General features: G+C 38.9%; 1 protein-coding gene across 2 annotated transcripts in view; it reads left to right on the forward strand.

Moving 5' to 3' along the window:
* SSH2 (slingshot protein phosphatase 2) overlaps nt 1–21,681 on the forward strand; it is a 99,518-nt gene that overhangs the window by 66,957 nt on the left and 10,880 nt on the right. The window contains exons 6-12 of one of the 2 annotated variants that reach the window (XM_080924238.1): nt 287–352; nt 3,433–3,627; nt 7,448–7,541; nt 7,671–7,799; nt 11,517–11,563; nt 15,740–15,886; nt 19,535–19,735. In XM_080924238.1, the coding sequence (XP_080780364.1) occupies nt 287–352; nt 3,433–3,627; nt 7,448–7,541; nt 7,671–7,799; nt 11,517–11,563; nt 15,740–15,886; nt 19,535–19,735 (879 nt within the window). Of the gene's footprint in view, nt 1–286; nt 353–3,432; nt 3,628–7,447; nt 7,542–7,670; nt 7,800–11,516; nt 11,564–15,739; nt 15,887–19,534; nt 19,736–21,681 lie in introns of those variants that run through there. The other variant, XM_080924239.1, reaches the window with a different exon arrangement.

The following is a 21,681-nucleotide window of genomic DNA, read 5'->3' on the forward strand; positions in this document are numbered from 1 at the left end:
TATTTACATACATGTATACATATATCTATATCTACCTGCTGAGTCCTTCTGGTGTTGCTCGTATGTGTTTCTGTAGAGATGACAGGGCACTTGTCCCTGGAGAATACTTTAATTCTCCCTCTCTTGGTTGCCATGTTGAAACTTTTCAGTCGCATCCAATGTTATCCTGTTAACGTCTAGATGACATATCTGAATGTTTCTTCTATTTAATCAGTCAGCCGTTGTAGCAAACTTGAAATACCTGACCCTTATTTGTGGACTTTTGTCTGTTCTCTTTTGCTCTTAGTGGGTTCAGCGTATCAACAGATAACAGAGTTCACATATTCAAACCTGTATCTGTGCAAGCAATGTGGTAAGATGGCTTTTGATATCTCTATAAAACTGTGGGGTTTTTTTAAGTTTTATTTTTTAAAAAAGTTCTTTAATGTTATTAAAACATTGCTTTCTGAGAGAAGAACTATTTGAAATGTAACAATTCACTATAAGAATGCTGTATATGTACAGGGTGTGTGTGTGTGTGTGTGTGTGTGTGTGATTTGTTTGCATGGCTGAAGGTGGCCCAGAAGTGCAATTTTTAAATTTTCACAATGAAAAGTTTTATGCTCTGGTGAACAAGTGAAATTCAGAGGAACTAATAGGCTCTAGAAGAGACATTAATGGATTAGCGAAGAGCCTGTTAGAACTGTGTTTCACACTGACCATGCTTAATGTGAGAACCATGTCTATACGTTTTAGTGCTATGCACTAGCTTTTAGCTTCATATGATATCAGAGATAGGCATTGACAGAGTTACATTATAGATAAGTGAATTTTCTTTTCAAGTGCTAGCAATTGTTTGTGTAATGCAAATAAAACTTAAAGAAACCATTGTTAATAGCCAGCCATACACTCACACTTTTAAGTTATTCACTGTGTGCCAGATGTTTTGCACGCTTTATATTTAATCATCACACCAGTTCCGCAGAGCAGTGCTGTTAGCACCCTGTTGTGGATGAGAACCAAGACATTGCTAGGGTTGCATAACTGACCTGAGAGGATCTTATTTATTTAGACATAATAGACTCTTGTTCACTTATCTAGATGGAACATAGCCAGAGAATAATGTGACGTGCACATCAGTAGCCTTTAGCTTTTGGAAACTGAGATATTTCAATCAGAAAGTGTTCATCATGTGAGCATAGGGTCTGAATTTAGACACCAATGCTCATTCAGGTAAAGCCGGGCACTGTGCTCATTTGAAACCTTAGTGTCACATGTAATTGGGAAAGAAAAGGGACATGCAAGACCGGCAAATCCCTGGAGCTCAGTAGCCCACCAGTCTAGCTGAATCAGTGAGCTCCAGGTCAGTGAGATGCTATGACTAGTAATTAGGTAGACATGAATTGAGGAAGACACACAACATTGATGTCTGGCCTACTACATTAGCACACATATACACATGTACACACAAATCTGTACACACACAAACACTCATACCACACACACCAAATAAATACATTTCTGCTTCTCATTCTGCTGCCTGTTCTATAATAGAAACCCCTGATGTGTAGAGTGGATAAGTAGAAGGCAAGCAAAGCAGGAAGTGAATAATCCAAGAAATAATCTAAACCTCATTGTCACTGAACAATTACCTTTCTTAATATTTCATGAAGTAACTGAGGTGGGGCAGTTTTACACCACTTTTATAGATTTATAGCATAGTTCACAGGTGAATTTTTATGGAAAACGTAATGATCTCCTTTGACTAGTACTCAGAAGCAGTAACCTCTCTATTCCCAAGCATAAAGTAGAATGACAGTGCTTTTCAGATACATTTTGAAGAGGAAGACAAAGCAGCCTTAATTCAAGTAATAGCCTCAGATTAAGAGTTGTTGTCAAGTAAACTGACTAGTCACTGTTCTGTTAACTTTTTTGAGGAATATTGAATTGAAAGTCATATGAGAGAAATATTAGTGAGGAATCAAAGCAATATTTAGACCAGGTGCTTCCTTAACCAGACAACAGTTACTGTAGTCTCCCATTCCTATATGCAGTCATTGTATCTGTTTTGGTTTTAGTTTTTTGCTTTTGGGGGCAGTCTCTACATAGCTCTGGCTGTCCTGGAACTCCCTTAGTAGGCTTAGCTAGCCTTAAACTCAGAGATTTGCCTGCCTCTGCTTCCCAGTGCTGGGATTAAAGCCAGGTGCTTTAATCACACCTGAACAACTATAGAACCTTTTCAAAATGAGCATGGCTTAGCAAGTAAAGTCGCTGGCCGGACTAAACCTGAGTGTGATCTGCAGGACACTCTTGGTGGAGGAGGGAACTAACACCCAGGAATTCACCTCTGGACTCCACATGATTGCTACTGTGACACATGTACTCATACATCAATTTTCTTACTTCATTTTATACGTGTTATACATTGACTCAACAGTTTAAAATAGTTATTGATCTTGCAGAGGCCCTAAATTCAATTTCCAGCCCTCAAACAATGGCTCATAATCCTCTGTAACTATAATTCCAGGAGATCCTTCATCCTCTTCTGACTTTATCAGGCACATATGGTGCACAGACATACATGCAGTCAAAATATTCACACATACAAAAATAGTAAAATTAATTAATTAAATGTCATAAAGAAAAGCATTAGTTTATAGCTAATAAGACATTTATTTGAACATCAGCTATAATCTAGGTCTTATTTTTAAGCACTGGAGATAGTCCAATAAACAAAATGTAGAAGGTTCTAGGTTTTGTGTAAGTTACTTCCTAGCATTTCTTTTGTGTGTTTTGTTTACTTTCTAGCATTTCTGGCTTTAGCTTAGGTAAATAGAAAAAGGATAGATTTTAGTTTTGTTTACACCCTTCTTGAGTTTCTGACAGAGTCAGGAGGTTTAATTTAGTCTCATGTAGCCAGAGCTATTCTTAGACAGTAACTCGTGTGAATGAATAATTGGTTTAAAGAACTTAGAGACTAAGATAGCAAGAATGGTAAATGTCATTAGATCAGTACTCCCTGAACATCAAAGGACATAGCCCTGTGGCTTAGAGGCATCTGCCTATGTGATCTTTGTGGAGCCCATAAGAATCATAGAGAATAAGCTATCATATGATTCAGTGCCAAAGAAAAACAACATTTTGAATAGTTAATTGTTGAGAGTTTTGTAATGAAGTCACAGCATGAGTCCAAGGATAAGCAGATGAGACCATAGGTGCCTAGACCTGTTTTTCACTGGGAGTTAGTAGTTGTCAGTTCTCTTCCCCTCCCCCAGCTCCTTGCATTGAGGATGCAAGCAAGATCAGAGACTCTTGACTCCCATGTAGAAAGGAAATTCTCCAGAGAATGTTACCCTGTCAAATTTAAAAAGTAGACAAGTTTGAGATAGAAGTGATTTTTATCCTTTGGTGCTCCACAGTTTGATAGTGCTCATTTCTAGGCTTATCTTTCAGGTCTGCATTACAGAGTTTGCACAAGGCTTGTGAAGTGGCCAGAATTCATAACTATTATCCAGGCAGCCTTTTTCTCACATGGGTGAGTTATTACGAGAGCCATATCAACTCAGATCAGTCCTCAGTCAATGAATGGAATGCTATGCAGGATGTGCAGTCTCATCGGCCTGACTCTCCAGCCCTCTTCACAGACATGTAAGTTGACTTGCTGAGGACTGTGGAAGCCCATGTCCTAAACAGCAGATTCCTTAGGAACTAACCCTACTCTACATATGTCATATATGTGTCAATAATTAAGAATGTAATGCTATAAAAATGTATTACTCTGATTTCATTAATTTGAAATTTGAATTTAGAGGAATTGGCTGTGAAAAGGAGCATTTGATAAATTAACAGCAAGATTCTTTTGAAGGTTACCTAAGAAATTAAGCTGTCTTTCAAAGGAAAGCACTTGCTCCTATAGATGAAGTCCTCAGGAACAATAGTTGATGTCTTCTCTTTTTTCATTTACTGTTGCAACCAAGGCTATTTATACTCTTTGGGGCTGGAGGTGCACACCTTTAATCCCAGCACTCAGGAAGCAGAGGCAAGTGGATCTGAGTTCAAGGTCAGCTTGGTCCACAGAGCAAGATCTAAGTCATCCAGAGCTACATAGTGAAACCTTGTCTCAGAAAAAGAAGATGGAAGAAAGAAGTTTCCAATCCCTTTAAAAGAATATCTGGGTTAAATTTATTTATGTTGAGTTGTTGTTTTATTTTAGGTCAAGAAGATCAAAACATCTTCAGTGTTTTGTTTTGATTTTAAAAAAAAAAAGAATTGTTGATTCTGAAGCCGTTTTTTATTTTTTCCAGTAGACTTAGTTCTTTCAAGATACCATAGTTACCAAAAAGATAAGAATCTGTGGGAAATGATCTTCATGATACATTGTAAAGCTGGTTGGTGGGTTTCAGAGGAATGGATATTCCATCTAGCTCAAGGGAGAAGAAAATTCTCCACAGCCAGGGATAGTAACACAGCACACTTGGGACACGGAGGCAAAAGGGTTTCAAGTTCTAGGCCAGCCTGGACTACATATAGTAGAACCAACTCCAACACAAAGTAAACAATAAATATTTCAAAATCAGTAAACTAATGTTTTCCCTTCCTGATTTTTATTTTGTTTGAGAAGATTTTGGATCTGTAGCACAGAAGGAGTTGCTTTACAGTCCTAAACAAAAACAAACAAAAAAGTGAAAGATCCTGTCACCCAGTAGATACTCACTGAATTTTAGTTCTTAATTTTAAGTTGTATTTAATAAATTGTAGAAAAAGACTAAATGGAGACTGTAGACCAGCGTATCAGTGATAATGTGCAGGCTACTTTTATGTCAACTTGATACAAAAAGTAGTCAGAAAGGAAGGAACCTCAGTTGAGAAAATGCCTCCATAAGATCAGCCTGTAGGCAAACCTGTAGTAAATTTTCTTCAGTAGTGATTGATGAGAGGAGGGTCCAGCCTTTTGTGGAAAGTACCATCCCTGGGCTGAGTTCTGTTTAAAAAAAAAAAAAAAGCAGTCTGAGCAAGCCATGAGAGGCAAGCCAATAAGCAGTACCCCTCTATGGCCTCTGCATCAGCTCCTGCCTCCAAGTTCCTGCTGTGTTTGAGTTCCTGTCTTAGCTTCTTTTAATGAAGAACTACCATGTGGAAGTATAAGTCAAATAAACCCTTTCCTCTCCAACTCACTCTGAGCCATAATGTTTCATCACAGCAATAGTAACCCTAACTATGACATGATTATATCTGGATAGAGTGATTTTTTTTTTAGTTAGTTTTGTTTCTCTATATTTTTATATTTTTTTCAGTAACATCAAAGAGGGGAAAGTGTTTGTGGGCTATAATACTTTTTCTGTGCCCTCTTCCTACCCAAGTTAACTTTAAAAACCTATAAAAGGATAGTTAGAATACAGAAAAATGTGAGCCAAAATGTATTTACAGCGTTTACTGTGAACAGGTATTTTTGTAATCCAAGTGGGGTATGTATACATGGAATTCCCCAGTATACACCTAAAGTTATACCAGGCTCCGAGAGGAGAAAGACCTTGTTCAAGGTCACAGCAACTGTAAGTATCAGTGCTACATTTAAACCTGAGTCTGTCTGCTGCCACAATGCTCCACCTCAGAATGTAAGGACTCAGAACAAAACTGTTCAACTAGGAAAACGAACCCATGCATGCACACAGCTGCTAAAATCTGTTTTTATCAACTCATCTTTCCAGTGGAAAACTGTCGTCACACATTTCCTCCCACATTAGCCACGTCGAGAAAAAATGAAACCTAGATAAGAATTGTCCTCCTAGTCACAACAGGAATGCCTTGTTGAGAACAGCACAGTGTCAGCTGTGTGCTGTATAGTTCATGAGAAGCTGAGTGCCTACGCACTGTGGAGCTCTGAGGGTGTGGAGATGCGGTGTGCAGCATTGGAGATTACCAAGGCTATTTTTGCAGCTAGTGATAAGGCTGTAAGCAGCAGGAACAGGCAGGATGCCTGAAAGCTTAGGCCATGTCCATTTCTAAATAAGGAGATAGAGAACAGTTACCTTCCTTGAGTAGGTAGGGACAAAGACTGGATCAAAAGTACTGAAATTCTCCACAATGTGACACCGTTCCTCTGAACCAGTGCTTTGCTAGTAGTGAAGAGTCAGCTGCCTAGGCTGATTTTATATTAAGGTTCCAAGAGTAGATTAATTTTGTTTGCTTGTTTGTTTGTTTGTTTGTTTGTTTGTTTGTTTTGAGACAGGGTCTCACTCTGTAGCACTAGCTGCCCTAGAAGTCACAATGTAGACCAGGCTGGCCTCAAACTCAGTGTGCTGGAACTAAAGTACGTGCCTTGAGTAATTTTATTTAAAGACTAGAAAATAACCCAATGCTGCAGAGAGAGAGCTGGGCTGCACTGAGTGGTCTGATTTCCCTTCTAATGTATATGGTTACCACTGTATCTTTTAACATATTTATTTCCTTAACTATAAAATTAATATAAAAACTTTATGGAAATTATCAGAAAGGAAAGAGCAGAGATACACACCTATAATCCCAGTACTTGGAAAGCTGAAGCAGGAGGGTTGAAAGTTCTAGGCCAGCCTGAACTACATGGCAAGACCTTGTCTCCAAAAACATAAAAGTTTTCACAGAGCTATTCTGAGAGTTGCCATGAAAAGGAAAGTATTTTGGATGGAACTATTCCATCCAAATAGCTGACTCTCTACAACCCATTTTGCAATAACATTTGCCTTGCTGAAGGAAGATGGATCAGCTCTCCTTCCCTAGCTTATAGGCCTACAGCAGTGAGTGATCAACACAGGATGGCATTTTACAGTCTGGTTCTATTTACAGGCATTTACAGCCTGGTACTACCAGGCTACCCAGATTGCTATTCTAGCTCAGTAAGTAATGATATAAAAGGCACCTGATAGGAATGCGAGATACACTTGATACACCCAGCTTCTTCATAAATGTGTGTTTATGATATATTTAAAGTCATTTAAACATATAGAACCTGTTCAAGTAATTCTTATATGTTAATATTCCTTTTTTAATGTTATTTTATTTATCTATTTATTTATTACATATAAGTACACTGTCTTCAGACACACCAGAAGAAGGATTAGATCCTATTACAGATGGCTGTGAGCCACCATGTAGTTGCTGGGAATTGAACTCAGGATCTCTGGAAGAGCAGTCAGTGCTCTTAACCACTGAGCCATCTCTCCACCACCACGTGTTTATATTCTATATGTTTTTATTTTTAAATGTTGATTGATTTGTTTTGGAAGTATATTCTTACTGTTAGCTTTGGTTTAGGAAGTGTGCCATTATGTCATGCCCACATTGGTCTGAAACTCACTATGTATTCGCTTGCAATCTCATTTGCTTCCACAATATAAATACGAAAGTAAGAGTAATAGTTTGGAAACATGATCCAATGGTGAATTCATTGCTTTAAGTTGTTTACGAAAAATCACTACTTGTTTATTCTTAGACCAACTGAACGTGAGCGAACAGAAAGGCTTATTAAGACAAAATTAAGGGAGATTATGATGCAAAAGGATTTGGAGAATATCACATCCAAAGAGGTAAGCAACTTTGAGTCCTCATTGTTCCAAAACTAGAAGTGGGATAACAATAGATAGGGAGTTTAAAATGGTATTGAAAACACAGAGGAACTTTACAGAGATTAATAAAGTACATCACCTCTGTTTCAGATACGCACAGAGTTGGAAATGCAGATGGTGTGCAACTTGCGAGAATTTAAGGAATTCATAGATAATGAAATGATAGTGATACTTGGCCAAATGGATAGTCCTACACAGATATTTGAGCATGTGTTCCTGGTAAGTTTTAAAACCACTTTAACTGGTATTTTGAAACTAGTTTTGGACTCAAGACAAGAAGGAAAGAGATTATTGCTTTTTTATATTTAAACAAAATAAATGGACTGAAAAAAACGAGTCACTGGTTAAGAACACTTACTGTTAATGCGAAGGACCCAGATTCAATTCCCAGAACCCACATGACTCAATACCATCTGTAACTCTAGTTCCTAGGGATCTGAAGCCCACTCCTGACCTCTGAAGTTACCAAGCATTCACCTGGTACACAGGAGATCAAGCAGACAAAATACTCATGTAGATAAAATAAATAAATCTAAAAAACTTTTAATGTAACTAACATTAAAAGCATGGGCACTATGTACTCAAGCCTTGTTGCTTTCTAATCATTTTGCTACATTATTTTACTAACACTGTTTTATTATTTGTACATTTTATTTGCATGTATTGTATGATAGGAATGTTTTGCTGCTGCTCATGCCTTTCCAGTTCCTCTTTCAATGGGTTTTTATGTGAATTAAAACTTGAGTATAGTGGGACTATTTATACCAGGGAATTTAGCAAATGCTACAAACCAAGGATTTCTTCTTCTAGGTTATTAAAAATGCCATCTGTTTTCAGAGTCAAAGATGTCAGTCGCCTGTGGTTTCATACAATATATTTAAATAGGATGGTTTTTATATCTTTCTACTGAATCTATTTAAGGCCTGATACAGTTCATCAGAGCAAATGGGACCTACTTGTAACAGAAAGTCTATTGGGCTGTATTTGCTTAGCTACTGTTTGGAGTGGAGTGCTAAGGATCAAATCCTGATCCTTGCACATGTTAAGCGAATGTGCTATCATTGAACTACATCCTCAGCCATGGACTTTTAAGCATATAAAACCATGTCACAGCATCTTGAAGCCCTCAAGTTACTTTTCACAATTTCCAAGAAGTCAATAACTAAAAACTGTTCTTCATAGTTTCCAAACACTCAGTGACCTGTAATGCATCAAGGAAGTCGCACACAGAGAGAGTAGATAGAAGGCCAAATATGTTTCAAATGCTTCTTATCCTTATCCATTGAGAAGCCAGTACTATGTATATCCAGTAGTTTAACACTTCCAATTTCTTTTTTTTTAAAGATTTATTTATTTATTATATATAAGTACACTGTAGCTGTCTTCAGACACACCAGAAGAGGGCATCAGACCCCATCACAGATGGTTGTGAGCCACCATGTGGTTGCTGGGAATTGAACTCAGGACCTCTGAAGAGCAGTCAGTGCTCTTAACCACTGAGCCATCTCTCTAGCCCACCCTTCCAATTTCTAATGAATACATATGTGAACTGAATTGATTAGAAGCCAGGAAAAGGGATAGAAGGACAGACATACAGAAACTGACTGAACTGGATTACTGCACTCTGAACATTCTGGAGTTTATTTTACCATGCAGTCAGATTTGGTGCTGTTGAAAGCTTGACATTGTAGAACATGTTTGTCTCTAGTTTGATTTAATGGACTATAGCTATGAAATTATTGTGCAAAGCTGAACTGGCAGGGGATCTTCTTTTCTATTCCTTCTAAGGAGTAGGATTATAGGCATATGCTATCATACCCAGCTTAGATTTCTTACCATTTTTGTTTTCTTTTTATGTGTATGTATATACCTGTACACCACATTGATGCAGAGGCCAGAAGATAACATCAAATCCTAGGAACTGGAATTATGAACAGATGGTTGTGAGCCAACCTGTGGGTGCTGGGAACTGAACCCAGGTTCTCTAGAAATGCAACAAGTCCTCTTAACCACTGAGCCATCTCTCCAACCCCTAGAGTTTTTACTTTTAAAGTATATATTTGTGTACTTAATTTTGAATAAAGAAAAATTTATCTTCAGTTTCACCTACAGTTTGGTTTTCTAAAAATTGGACATTTCTTTACATTGTAAAATTTTAGTTTTTATTTGAGTAAAAGTTGGGTTTTTTTGAGACTGGGTTTTGCTGTCTTAAAACTTGCTCGGCAGACCAAGCTGACCTCAAACTCAAAAGATCTGCCTGCCTCTGCCTCTGAGCGTTGGGATTAAAGGTGTGAATGAGTTTCGTATTTAAGGAAATAACTTCCAAATAAAATTCTAAAATTTAACCTTATTCAATATCCAAAACCAATGCTTGAAAGGTGTTGTCTAAACATCTCATATTTATTTTGATGGCTTCTTTTCAGTTTGACCACACATCCTACATCCAAACTCCTTTGTCTTCTCCAGTGGGTATATACTTTCCCAGCAATTGGCATGGAAAAAGAGATCTAGGTTCAAGTTGCAGAGTTACTTTCTTAAAAGTTATCTCATTTCATGCAGAGTTGCCATGCCTGGAGCTCAACCAGTCTTTGAGGAGAGGCAGCAATTTTCTCTCACTCTGGAAGAATGCTCAACTCTGCAATACACTGCACAGAGATCTGTTTATTCAGAAAAATATCAGCTGATATGGAGAAGGAATGTTTAGAACATAGTTCAAAGAAAATCTGCAGTGAAGCTGATTGGTGGTAGCCAGGTTATTATTAGGGGAAAGATTCATCTAAATTCTCATACGATTGTACAATTTCTCTGAGCTGCCAGCCTTTGCCCAACCAGATTTTAGTATCCGCAGCTCTCCTGGAGGGTGTCTGACTTGGCTGAGAAAAACCTACATGTGAATACAGACCTTTTGAAAACAGCAACTTTTTTTTTAAAGCTGAGCCAGGGAAACAAGAGTATTGGACACAGAATAATTTTGCTTATGACTAAAGTGGCAGAATTTTTACTACTGATTATCTTTTTCAAGATTTGACATTACAGATCCTTTCGAGAAGGGAATTTTGAAATAAATTCAGCTACAAGCTAGTTATACTTGTAGTAGGAGAGAAAAATGGTGTAGAATTAAATGGGCCACTTTGTCATATTCTTAATTTTTTATCCTGAACTGGAAATGTATGCCATAAACCTCTCTTAAAGGAAAAATCCAGAGGCCAGCAAGATGGTTCAGCAGGTAAAGGTACTTTCCACCATCCCTAATAACCTGAGATCATCACCAGAACCCACATGATAGGAGAGAAAAGGCTCTTTCAAGTTGTCCCCTTGTATGACTTCCACATACATGCCATGGCATGAGTACACCCACATCCACACACATGTGTATATATGCACACATAAAATAAGATAAAATTACAAAAATTAAATTATGGCTAGAAATGTACCTCAATTGGTAGAGTGTTTGCCTGTAGCACTGTGCTACCTCCCAACACCATGTAAACTGAGTTTACTACTGACTTTACCGGTGCATGCCTATAATCTCAGTACTTAGGAGATAGAATAGTGGGTTCTGACATTTGAAATCATTGGGGCCAGCAAGAGGACTCAGAGGCCCCAAGCCTGACAACCTGAATTTGACCCCCAGAACATACATGGGTGGAAGGCAAGAACCAATTCCTGGAAGTCAAGTTGTCCTCTGATCTCCACATACACACGTGGCACTTGTCTGTTCACACATGTGCACACACTCATCTCCCCCACCCCCAGGAAAAGATAACTTTTTTATAGTATCATTAGTAAAAACTAGGTATGATAACATAAAACTCCTGATGCTAAGGGGCATGGAGTACTTGTTATTGAGTCACTTTTTAGAACCTCTGTTTCCCGTGTTCCTTTTCAGATGCTGTGTTGCTAATACTCACTAACCTTGTCTCTTTGGCTCCATAGGGCTCAGAATGGAATGCCTCTAACTTGGAGGACCTGCAGAACCGAGGGTGAGCACACAGAGCAATTGCTGACACCCCTGTATAACAGAAGTCCCTTGTTTGATTTTTATATTTATATAATAAGTATCAGTGGGTAACTTTAATCCTTAAAGTTGCTTTCAGTGCTCAGGTATAATTTACAAAAATCAAAACAGTTGTTCTCTCAACCGTTTGATCCTCTTCCCTCCCAAGAAAGATCAATTGTATTAATTGAAAGGCTTTGAAAAACAAATGCCCAAGTGTTTGGCACTCTTTAAAAATCAAATGTGGTTGCTAGAAATGTAGTTCAGTGGTAGTGCTTGCCTAGGCCAGAGGAAGAAGAGAATGACTCATTTCTGAATGCCATGATAGACCAAGAGTCAGGTCCCAGCTGGTACCATACATTTCCTTATTTTCTTCTGACAAGAAAGGTGTTTACAATTGCTAAAATGAACTTCTAGTTTTTATACAAAAAAAAAAAAAAATTCCAAGTAGGAAAAATAGTTGCTTAGTTGAAGATATAAAAGTATAATTTGAAAATTTCTAATTAGTAAGGATTGGTCTGGAGCTTTTGAGGGGGGGGGGGATATATTTTATTTACATTTCAAATGTTATCTCCTTTCCCAGTTTTCCCTCCATAACCCCCATCCCATCCCCCATCCCCCTGCTTCTATGAGGGTGCTTTCCCACCCACCCTCTCCCGCCTCCCCACCCTGACATTTCCCCTATACTGGGGTATCGAGCCTTGACAGGAACAAGGGCTTCTCCTCCCATTAATGTCCAACAAGCCCATCCTTTGCTACATGTACAGCCGGAGCCATGGGTCCATCCATGTGTACTCTTTGGATAGTGGTTTAGTCCTTGGGAGCTCTGTTGGTTGATAATGTTGTTCTTCCAATGGGGTTGCAAATCCCTTCAGCTCCTTCAGTCCTTTTTCCAACTTCTTCACTGGGGACCCTGTTTTCAGTTCAATGCTCAGCTGCAAGCATCCAACTGGAGCTTTTAAAGGTAGGCACTGTATCTTCATCTTCTGAATTTATATCTACCTAGCTCAGAGCTTCACACCAGTGTAAATGAATGATAAGAAGTTCACACACATGTGAGAGTTGTCATTTGCCCAGTGATAGATGAGGAGAGGAAATCAGCTTGTAAACTGGACCAAGAATCCAAAGACCTCGGCTGTCATCCTGTGTCTTCCATTTGCCCTTTTAACACTAAATAAATTGTTCACCAGTGGGTTTTGTGACATGTCCCTTGAAGATGAGACCCTGGTTGTACCTTAAAACACTGACTCTGCCTTATCTGCAGAAGTTCACTTAGATTTCCTTGGTAGTGAGACACAGTTTTTGATAATGTACAATCCTATAAAATTTTTAAAAGCTATAATTCTAAAAACCTAATGTGTGATATTTAGTATGAAATCTGATATTTGACATAGCCCTGCTTGCCAGATACATTATAATCAAATTGTATATACATACACTAGACTATAATCCAAGCTGGAGAGAAGCCTCATCCATCTCATTGCTTCTTTTATTAAAACATTTTATAGAAACATTAAATCTGTATACATTAATGAGGTACCATGTGATGTTTGGATACATATATTTAATGTTTTAAATCAAGTTTGTCATCTGGAACATTTTTCAAATTTTTTAAAATAATTTTTACATGTATAGGTATTTTGCCTGCATGTATATCAAATCCCCTGGAACTGGGATTACAGATAGTTGAGAGCTGCTATGCTGGGAATTTCCACCTCCATTTATCAATTATTAATTAATTAATTTATTTATTTATTTTATATATATGACTACACTGTCAATGTCTTCAGACACACCAGAAGAGGGCATCAGATCTCATTACAGATGGTTGTGAGCCACCGTGTGGTTGCTGGGAATTGAACTCAGGACCTCTGGAAGAGCAGTCAATGTTCTTAACTACTAAGCCATCTCTCCAGCCCTTATCAATTCTTTATGGTGAAAACTCTTCAAAATATTTTTTTTTTTTTTTGCTTTTTGAAATGTACAGTATGTAGCTATCCATCGCCCTACTGTGAAATATGAGACATCATTTACTCTGAGAAGACTTAAACTACAAAGTGCAACTGACTCTTGTCTTTAAAAACAGAACTATTCAAATTAAAACAGCAACAACAGTAACAGATTGGCTGGGCAGTGGTGGCACATGCCTTTGTTCCCAGCACTCAGGAGGCAGAGGCAGATGCATCTCTGAGTTCAAGGACAGCCAGAGCTACACAAGGAAACCATCTCAAAAAGAGAGTAGAGAGGGGGAGAGGGAGAGAGGAAGAAAGGGGAAGAAGATAGATGTACAGACATCCACTACTTAGGTCTTATTTCTTCAGTGACTCTGAAGCTTAGTGTGTGTTTATTCACAAGACTGTATGCACTGACCCCTGCTACTACTTTATGGGATTTCAAAGCACAAGCTTTAACATTAAGGTCACTTTCAGGTCATCTAATAACTTTAGAAACTAACTTTGAGGGTTACTCCATATAAAATTGCATAGTGGCAGATACAGTAAAGAAATTTGGAGGAGTTACAGTAGCAGTGACCAGTGGGCATCATTCAGCTCTGAAGTGAAAAGGACTAGAAAGCTTGTCCTGTCTCTATAGCGATGATATCACAAACTATCGCTGAAGTGTAGGATTAGCGTAGGAGACTGATTAGGTTTTGGGATTTTGTTATTAATTTTCTGTGTCAGAGTCCAGGAGAAGGCCAGAGCAACATGCAGTCCAAACCTCTGAGCATCTCTTCATCCCCTCATTTTTATCTTAAACAAAATCAGCAAGCCAGGCATGGTGGCTCACATCTTTAATCCCAGCACTCAGGAGGAAAAGGAAAATGGATCTGAGTTTTCAGCCAGGCTGGTCTACATAGAGTTCCAAGGAAGCTAGAGCTACATAGAGAAGCCTTATCTTGAAATAATAACTAAATAAAAAATAAACTGAGTGTGCTTGCTTTTACTTTTATTGAAAGTAATGCATAATGTAATGTAGCTAACAATTAAAGTATACAGCACTGTGGAATGTAGTTTCTGAGTTATGCAAATACCTTAGAACTTCTTTAAATAAAAAAGAGACTATGCATGCCGCCTCTGTCATATTTTCCTTCTTCCCTCCTCTAGAAGCCACTAATATCATCCTTTTGACTATTGTTAATAACATTGCAGTGACCCCCTGCATGCGCACTGTGGAGTGAGGTTAATGCTTGTGTAGTAACTGTTTGGCCTTCTCAGGAATTGCTGAGCTTTTTTCCACAGCAGTTGCATCATTTTACATCCTACTGTGCGCTTCATTTTTTTTAATTAAAAAAAAAAAACAAAATCATTTGTATTAGTAGGCTTTGGTGCTGGTTGAAGCAAATTCAATTCATGTCTCAAAAATCTTGGGCCTAGTTGGCCTTTACCACAGAGTAATTATATCTCTTCTTGTCTTTCTTCTTCTTTCTCCTCCTCTTCTTCCCTTCCTTTTCTTCCTCCTCTTCATCCTCCTTCTGAAACTGAGTTTATTGAACCCCACATTTGGTTATTTGAAGGAAGGAGTTTTGTACAAAAAAACTGAGTCTATGTTGCTACAGTAAATTCTAGTGGTGTCTATATAACTTTTGGCAAATTAAACCCAGGCATTAATTAAGGTGGTGTGGGAGAGAGGTGATGGGAAGTTTTTAATAGATAAACCCTTCTCTGCCAGCATTCCAGTTTATGAACTCTCAACAGGAATGTGGCCAGACAGACTTGAAGAATTTCAGGCCCAGCTCTCCATGGACAAGTTCCAACAGCTTCTTGCCTAACAATCTGGTGTTCAGAAAAATAAGAAATTTTCCCTTTTCTCTCTCTCTCTCTCTCTCTCTCTCTCTCTCTCTCTCTCTCTCTCTCTCTTTTTTTTTTTTTTTTTTTTTTTTTTTTTTTTTTTTTTGGAGTATATCAGTAGCCTGGTTTTATACAATCAACTTCCAAATAAAAGTTTATTATTGGTAATTTTAGCAACGTAAATTGCTAGGCTGTGGGTATCAGTTTGGTTTTTGTATATAGATATTAGGGCTGTTTCCAAAATACTGTCAAAGATGAGATTGTATAACCACACATAAGCTGAAAATGGAATTTAGGTATTGAACATGGCAGATACAGGGTTGGAAATTAGTTTTAGCCTGAGAATATATGCCCTCCTTTGGTTTTTTTCACAGGGTTCGGTATATCTTGAACGTCACCCGAGAGATAGATAACTTCTTCCCTGGAGTCTTTGAGTATCATAACATTCGAGTATATGATGAAGAGGCAACAGATCTCCTGGCTTACTGGAATGACACTTACAAATTCATCTCTAAAGCAAAGTGAGTATTGTCCCACACACATTCTGATCCCTCTCCACAGTGTAACTAAGGCTGGGGTGAGACTGAGACAGTTTACTGAAAGCTCTTAGAGAAAAGAGTAGGAAGGAAGAAAAGGCAATAAGCTTTTATGATCCTGGATGAAAGATTAATTAATGACTTAACATTTTTCCTTTAAGCAAATGAATAGAACAGAACAGCTTCTTATATGGCCTGGCAGTGGTGGCACATGCCTTTAATCCCAATAATGAGAGGCAGAGGCAGGCAGATCTCTTGAGTTCCAGGACAGCCAGGAAACTGTCTCCAAAAAAAAAAAAAAAAAAAAAGATAACCTCATATAGCCTCATTTTCTGATATGCAGAAAAAAATTTTAAATGAAATTATGCTGCAGCTAACAAAAAGATGACAGAATGGAGGAATTTTTTTTTTTTTTTTTGAGACAAAGCCTTCCTATATAATCCTAAATAGCCTGGAACCCTACATGGACCAGGCTAGCCTTGAACTCACAGGAATCTGCCTGCTTTTTTATATACTGAGTGCTGAGATTAAAGGCATGTACTATCCACCATGCCTGGCTCTAAATTAACTTCTTTAAATGCCACTGGGGATATTTGTAAGTTTTGTAGCAAACATTATTGTGAACAGGTATAATACTGGGCTTTTCTGAATATAAGGCATTCATTCAAACAGTGAGCTTTGAAAATCTTTCCAGTTATTGACTTTTTTGTAGATACTGTAAATGGTGAAATTTTTCTCTGGCCTTTCATTGAGGTCATCTTCAAATTAATTGACTCTTAAAGTTCTGAGGACTTCCTTTCCCAATTTTACTTACCCTTTCATTGGGAAGAATCATAAGTGAGCTCCTTAGCCACATCCTCTTCAGAAGGGACAGCACTCAAGCCATCTTTAGTGAATGAGAAACACTTGTTTTTAACTTTCTTTAAAAATCAGTCTTAACTTCCCTTAACAATATTGATAGACAGGACAGGCGTCAAATCTATTGCCTCTCATAAATGGTAAATCAGGATAATAAAATCTACTTAATTTTGTAAAATATTTCACACCATGGGCTTCCAGTACTCTGCAAACTCCCAGGAGAGGCTTTGACAACTGTAGATGCTAGCAAACTGGAAAGCATAGTCCAGATGTTTAAAAGATTCATCCTTACACTTCTGTTGCTCTAGAACCACTTTTGGCACCAAAATCTGTATTAGTCGGGGCTACAGAACTTATAGCACATACATATGCTTTTATGTGAATGACTTACAGGCTGCAATCAAGCTAACCAAACTGTGGCTGCACATAAGCAAAAAGTTCAAGAATCCAGTAGTTGTTCAATTCATGAGGTTGGATACCTCAGCTGGTCTTTAGTATACACTGGAATCCTGAAGAAGTAGGCTCTAATGCCAGTGGCTACCAGCAGAGAGTGGAGCCCAGATTAGAGGTGGGTCTTCCTACCTCAAAGATAATTAGAAGTGTATTTTCCCACTTCAGATGATTTAGTTAAGCAAAAAATCTTCATAGGTGTGCCTAGCCATTTTGGGGTTTTAGGTTATTCCAGATGTAGTCCAGTTGTTAACCAAAATAACCATCATAAGCACCAAGGTCGGAAATGGAGGCTGTTGCTCATGAGTTTCCCAAGTTTGAGTCAGAGTCTGAGATATAGTGCCTCCTTATATATTTCTTTTACAGGGCCCTCTTCCTAATGTTACAATGCAAACTTAGTCTAGACAATTCTATGCAGGGACTAAGGGGTGAAATTGAAATGTAGAATAGGTGAAAACTAACCTTCTTAAATAAATTAGAAGCTGAGCACTTAAAAAGCCCAGTTGAACAATGCCAAAGTGCACACCTTCAATCTCACATTCAGAGGCCAGTGGACCTTTGAGTTGTCTACATAGCAAGTGCTAGGACAGCCACGGAGAAATCCTGTCTCCAAAAAAAAAAAAAAAAAAAGTAATAGTTGAAAAAGGTGTCTTCACAGGGAATAAATTTTACTTTACTTAGGCTTGTCCAAGTTGAAGCATTTTCTATACCTATAGGCAAAGGCCTAAAATTTGATATTTTTAGAGCTCATTTGGAAAACAGAACACACACGTCTAAACTTTTATCTGAATCGTTGTGCATTGGCTTCCTAACTCTAGTCTAATACAAACTCTATAGTAAGGACCATCGAGATGGCTTCCAAGGCTAAATTTAATCCCCAGAACCCACATGGTAGAATTTTAGAGAACTGACTCCTCCAAGTCATCCTATGAGCTCCACATGTGAACCACCACACGCAGATGCCCACCCACATAGACACATAACCATAGAGGTTTCAAATTCAGAAAGATTATCCCATTCCGTGCTTTGTGTTCTTGTAGCTTATTTGCTCACTCATTTGGGCAAGTCACCTCAGCAGGGTCGCCACTGACAATTCTTCCGTCATTCATGTAGCTCATGAACAGCTTCTCTGCTTTTGCTCAGGTGTCTATGTTTTGGTTATTAGAACAGTTACTCGGAAGGATTAGAGTCCATGATCAGTAGCCATAACAGTTACAGTTCTTTTCCTCCAGTTTCTAAAATAGTTCCTCTTCAACAACCGGAAGATGTGATCAGCAGATGAATAAGCAGAGCTTATTCATGCATTTAACTGACCCTTGATGACTTAGTTTGTGCTGCAACACTATGTTGTTAGAATTGGAACATAACTGAATGATGTTCATATCCAAGATCACTAGCTTTGGCCATTAAGATTGAAGTATTTTCTTTGCTTTGCAGTAGCATTGTTTTCTCTTCCTTCCCTTGTATTAAAAGCCCACAGGGACTGGGACATAGCTCAGTGACAGAGCACATCCTTAGAGTATGTGTGGAGCCCTGAGTTCACTTCAAAGCATGCAAAACACAAACAGGCAGCTCTCGTTCGTTCCACCTGAACACTGAGAATGACACATGATATGTCACATGTTTTCTTCCAGTTCCCTGGGGCTGTGATATTGTGTGAAAAGCGATCTTTAGAATAGAGGAAAAACCTCAGCTTCATCTATGCTTTCCTCCAGGGTCAGAGCCCTTCCTGGGAACTTAACTAGAAATAACTCTATTAGAACAAATCAGATGAGTCATTACCACACCTGTAACTTGGGAGCGTGCCAGCCAGAAGATGTGCCTGAGGGCTGTGAGGGAACTGGCCTCCACCACACAGGAAATAACCTCCAACTCCAAATGCAAAATTCTCTCCACGCTCACATTCAGGGCGCTGCGACATTGATTTTTGTCTGTTTCTCTAACTCAATTGTACCCGTACATTAGGTTATATATGGTAGATCTTTACTGAGTGGATTAAGAGGCTTAATATTAAAAGTGAAAAAAAGAGAGTTCGGCAATGGTGGTGCCACACCTTTAACCCCAGCACTGGGGAGACAGAGGCAGGTGAATCATTGAATTCCAGGCCAGTCTGGTCTACAGAGTTTGTTCCTTCCAGAACAGCCAGGGCTACTAAGACTAACCTTGTCTCAAAATGGATGGATGTACAAAGATGAAAACATTGCATAGCAAAAAAAAAAAGTTAAAGGGCAATACAGGAACCTGAAACCCATCTCTTACACTGTACTGTCTGTCGGCATCTTGTCTATTTCACCTCACTCTCCCATCCATCACTCTCCCAACTAGGAAACATGGATCTAAATGTCTTGTGCACTGCAAAATGGGGGTGAGTCGCTCAGCCTCCACTGTGATTGCCTATGCAATGAAGGAGTATGGATGGAATCTGGATCGAGCCTATGACTATGTGAAGGAAAGAAGAACAGTGACCAAGCCTAACCCCAGCTTCATGAGACAACTAGAAGAATACCAAGGGATCTTGCTGGCCAGGTGGGTGTGAGTGGCTTTCTCTGCCTCTCATTCCATTACCCTTAGGAGTTAAAAATCACCTTCAGCTACTCTCGTATCATATGGTAAATGACTTGAGAATTAGTTTCTTGAGCTGTCACATGCTGAAATTCTCTGGCTTGATAGATTGGTTTGTTTCCCTATGAGCAGTTCTAGGCTGTGTTTTTAGGGTAATAGCACAGCTGTCTAAAAGCACTTGCAGCTGGTGCCAGGGTTTGACTCCAGCAAGTCTCATGACTTGATTTTGACTCTCAAATCTGGGCTGTGTTTCCACAGAACAAAATGTTAAATAGCCTTTCAGCCTATCCACACAGAGGGGCCGCCCTCCAGCCCCAAAGAATTGTGAAAATGTGACCACAACATAGCAATATGGTCTCCACTAACAACCCTCCCATTTACTCAGCATTTGGAAAGATTTCATCTGAGCCTCTGTCTTGAGAAGCTGGGAGAATACTCAGTCCTCCTCTGTTTCAAAGGAGTTCTGGTTCTTTAGCAACAACCTCGATGACACTTTCACATTAAGTTAGGTCATGGGGGTCCTTTTGGGCACAAGGAAAAGGTACCTAAGCATCTGAGGAGAACATAAATATTACATGTTCCCAGACACATGCAGCACACATAACGGATGTTAGGCAATGTCCTCATGTGACCTACTGAGAGGGAGGACACTACATGTGCTGCCAACTTCAGTATTTATTCTGGAATCCCAGGCTACTGAAAGCTGTTGGGTTGGTTCCCTTCCCCAGCACTCCTCCCCCAGTATGTGGTTTTCTTAGACATTAAAGGAATTTCAGGGAAACAAATCTTAAATGAGGATATGAAGGGCAGCATAAACCCCAGAGAATCACGCTTCCTCTTTCCTTTTCCTTTCCTTTTCTGTTCCATCCTGACTTCCTGAGCCTGATTCATAAAGGGAGGGCAAACTCCAGACAGGAAAAAACACAGAATTTGCCTCATTAAATCTATTTTCTGTTCCTGGTTCACCTATGTGCTGCAACCTTCAGAAGTTACTTGTGTTTCTAGTTCCTACCTGACCCCCATCTGTAAAATTAAAACATCAATATGAAGTTGAGAGAGGCAGTACAGTGCCTTTAACCCAAGCACTTGGAAGCATGCAGTTCTCTGTAGGTTCAAGGCCAACCTATTAGACATATCAAACTCCAGGACAGCAAGGGCTACATAGAGAGATCCTGTTGATTTGTAGGTAGGTAGGTAGGCAGACAGATAGATAGACAGATAAGATAGACCAGTTAGTCTATGTTTACTGTTTTGTTTTAGTTTCTTTCATAAAATAACATGTTTTGTTTTGTGTTTTTTTAGACAGGCTATCACATACCCCAAGCTAGCCTTGAACCTACTATGTATCCAAGGCTGGCCTTGAGTACCTAATTCTCCTGCCTCATCTCTCAAGTGTTTAAGTTATTTATTTTATTTTTTGTACCACTATGTGTTAAGGGTTGTTTCTCACCATTTCTTTTCTCCATGGTTACCCAAAAAGCATGCATTCATATATGTTCTTTATCCTTCTCCATTGGCATCAGCCTTCCCCCACCATCACACACACACTTAACTGGTGTCACCTGTGTAGAGTTCTACAGATGTGGGGCAACCTCCCTGAAAGGCAGTTAGACAGAGACAACTTCCAAAGTTTGGTTGTTCCTTAATAGTATTTTTTTCCTGGATCTTCTTTTCATATCATAGGAAACACATGGTGATTCTCAAAGAGTTAGAATTGTGATCCCAGCATCCTATAACTGTAGTTACCCAGAGCAGTGCTAGATACTTAACTGGCTGTGCCAGAAGTCTATTGGAAGGAGCTGATTGGTGCAGTGACCTCTGAGTTACACATTCCTATAGTAACATCTGAATTGATTACAGTCTTAGTGAGAGCACGAGGGCCCCAGTCACATGTCAACCCTTGGAAATGC

The sequence above is a fragment of the Micromys minutus genome (genome assembly GCF_963924665.1).
Source record: "Micromys minutus genome assembly, chromosome: 10".
In the NCBI taxonomy this organism is placed as follows: Eukaryota; Metazoa; Chordata; class Mammalia; order Rodentia; family Muridae; genus Micromys; species Micromys minutus.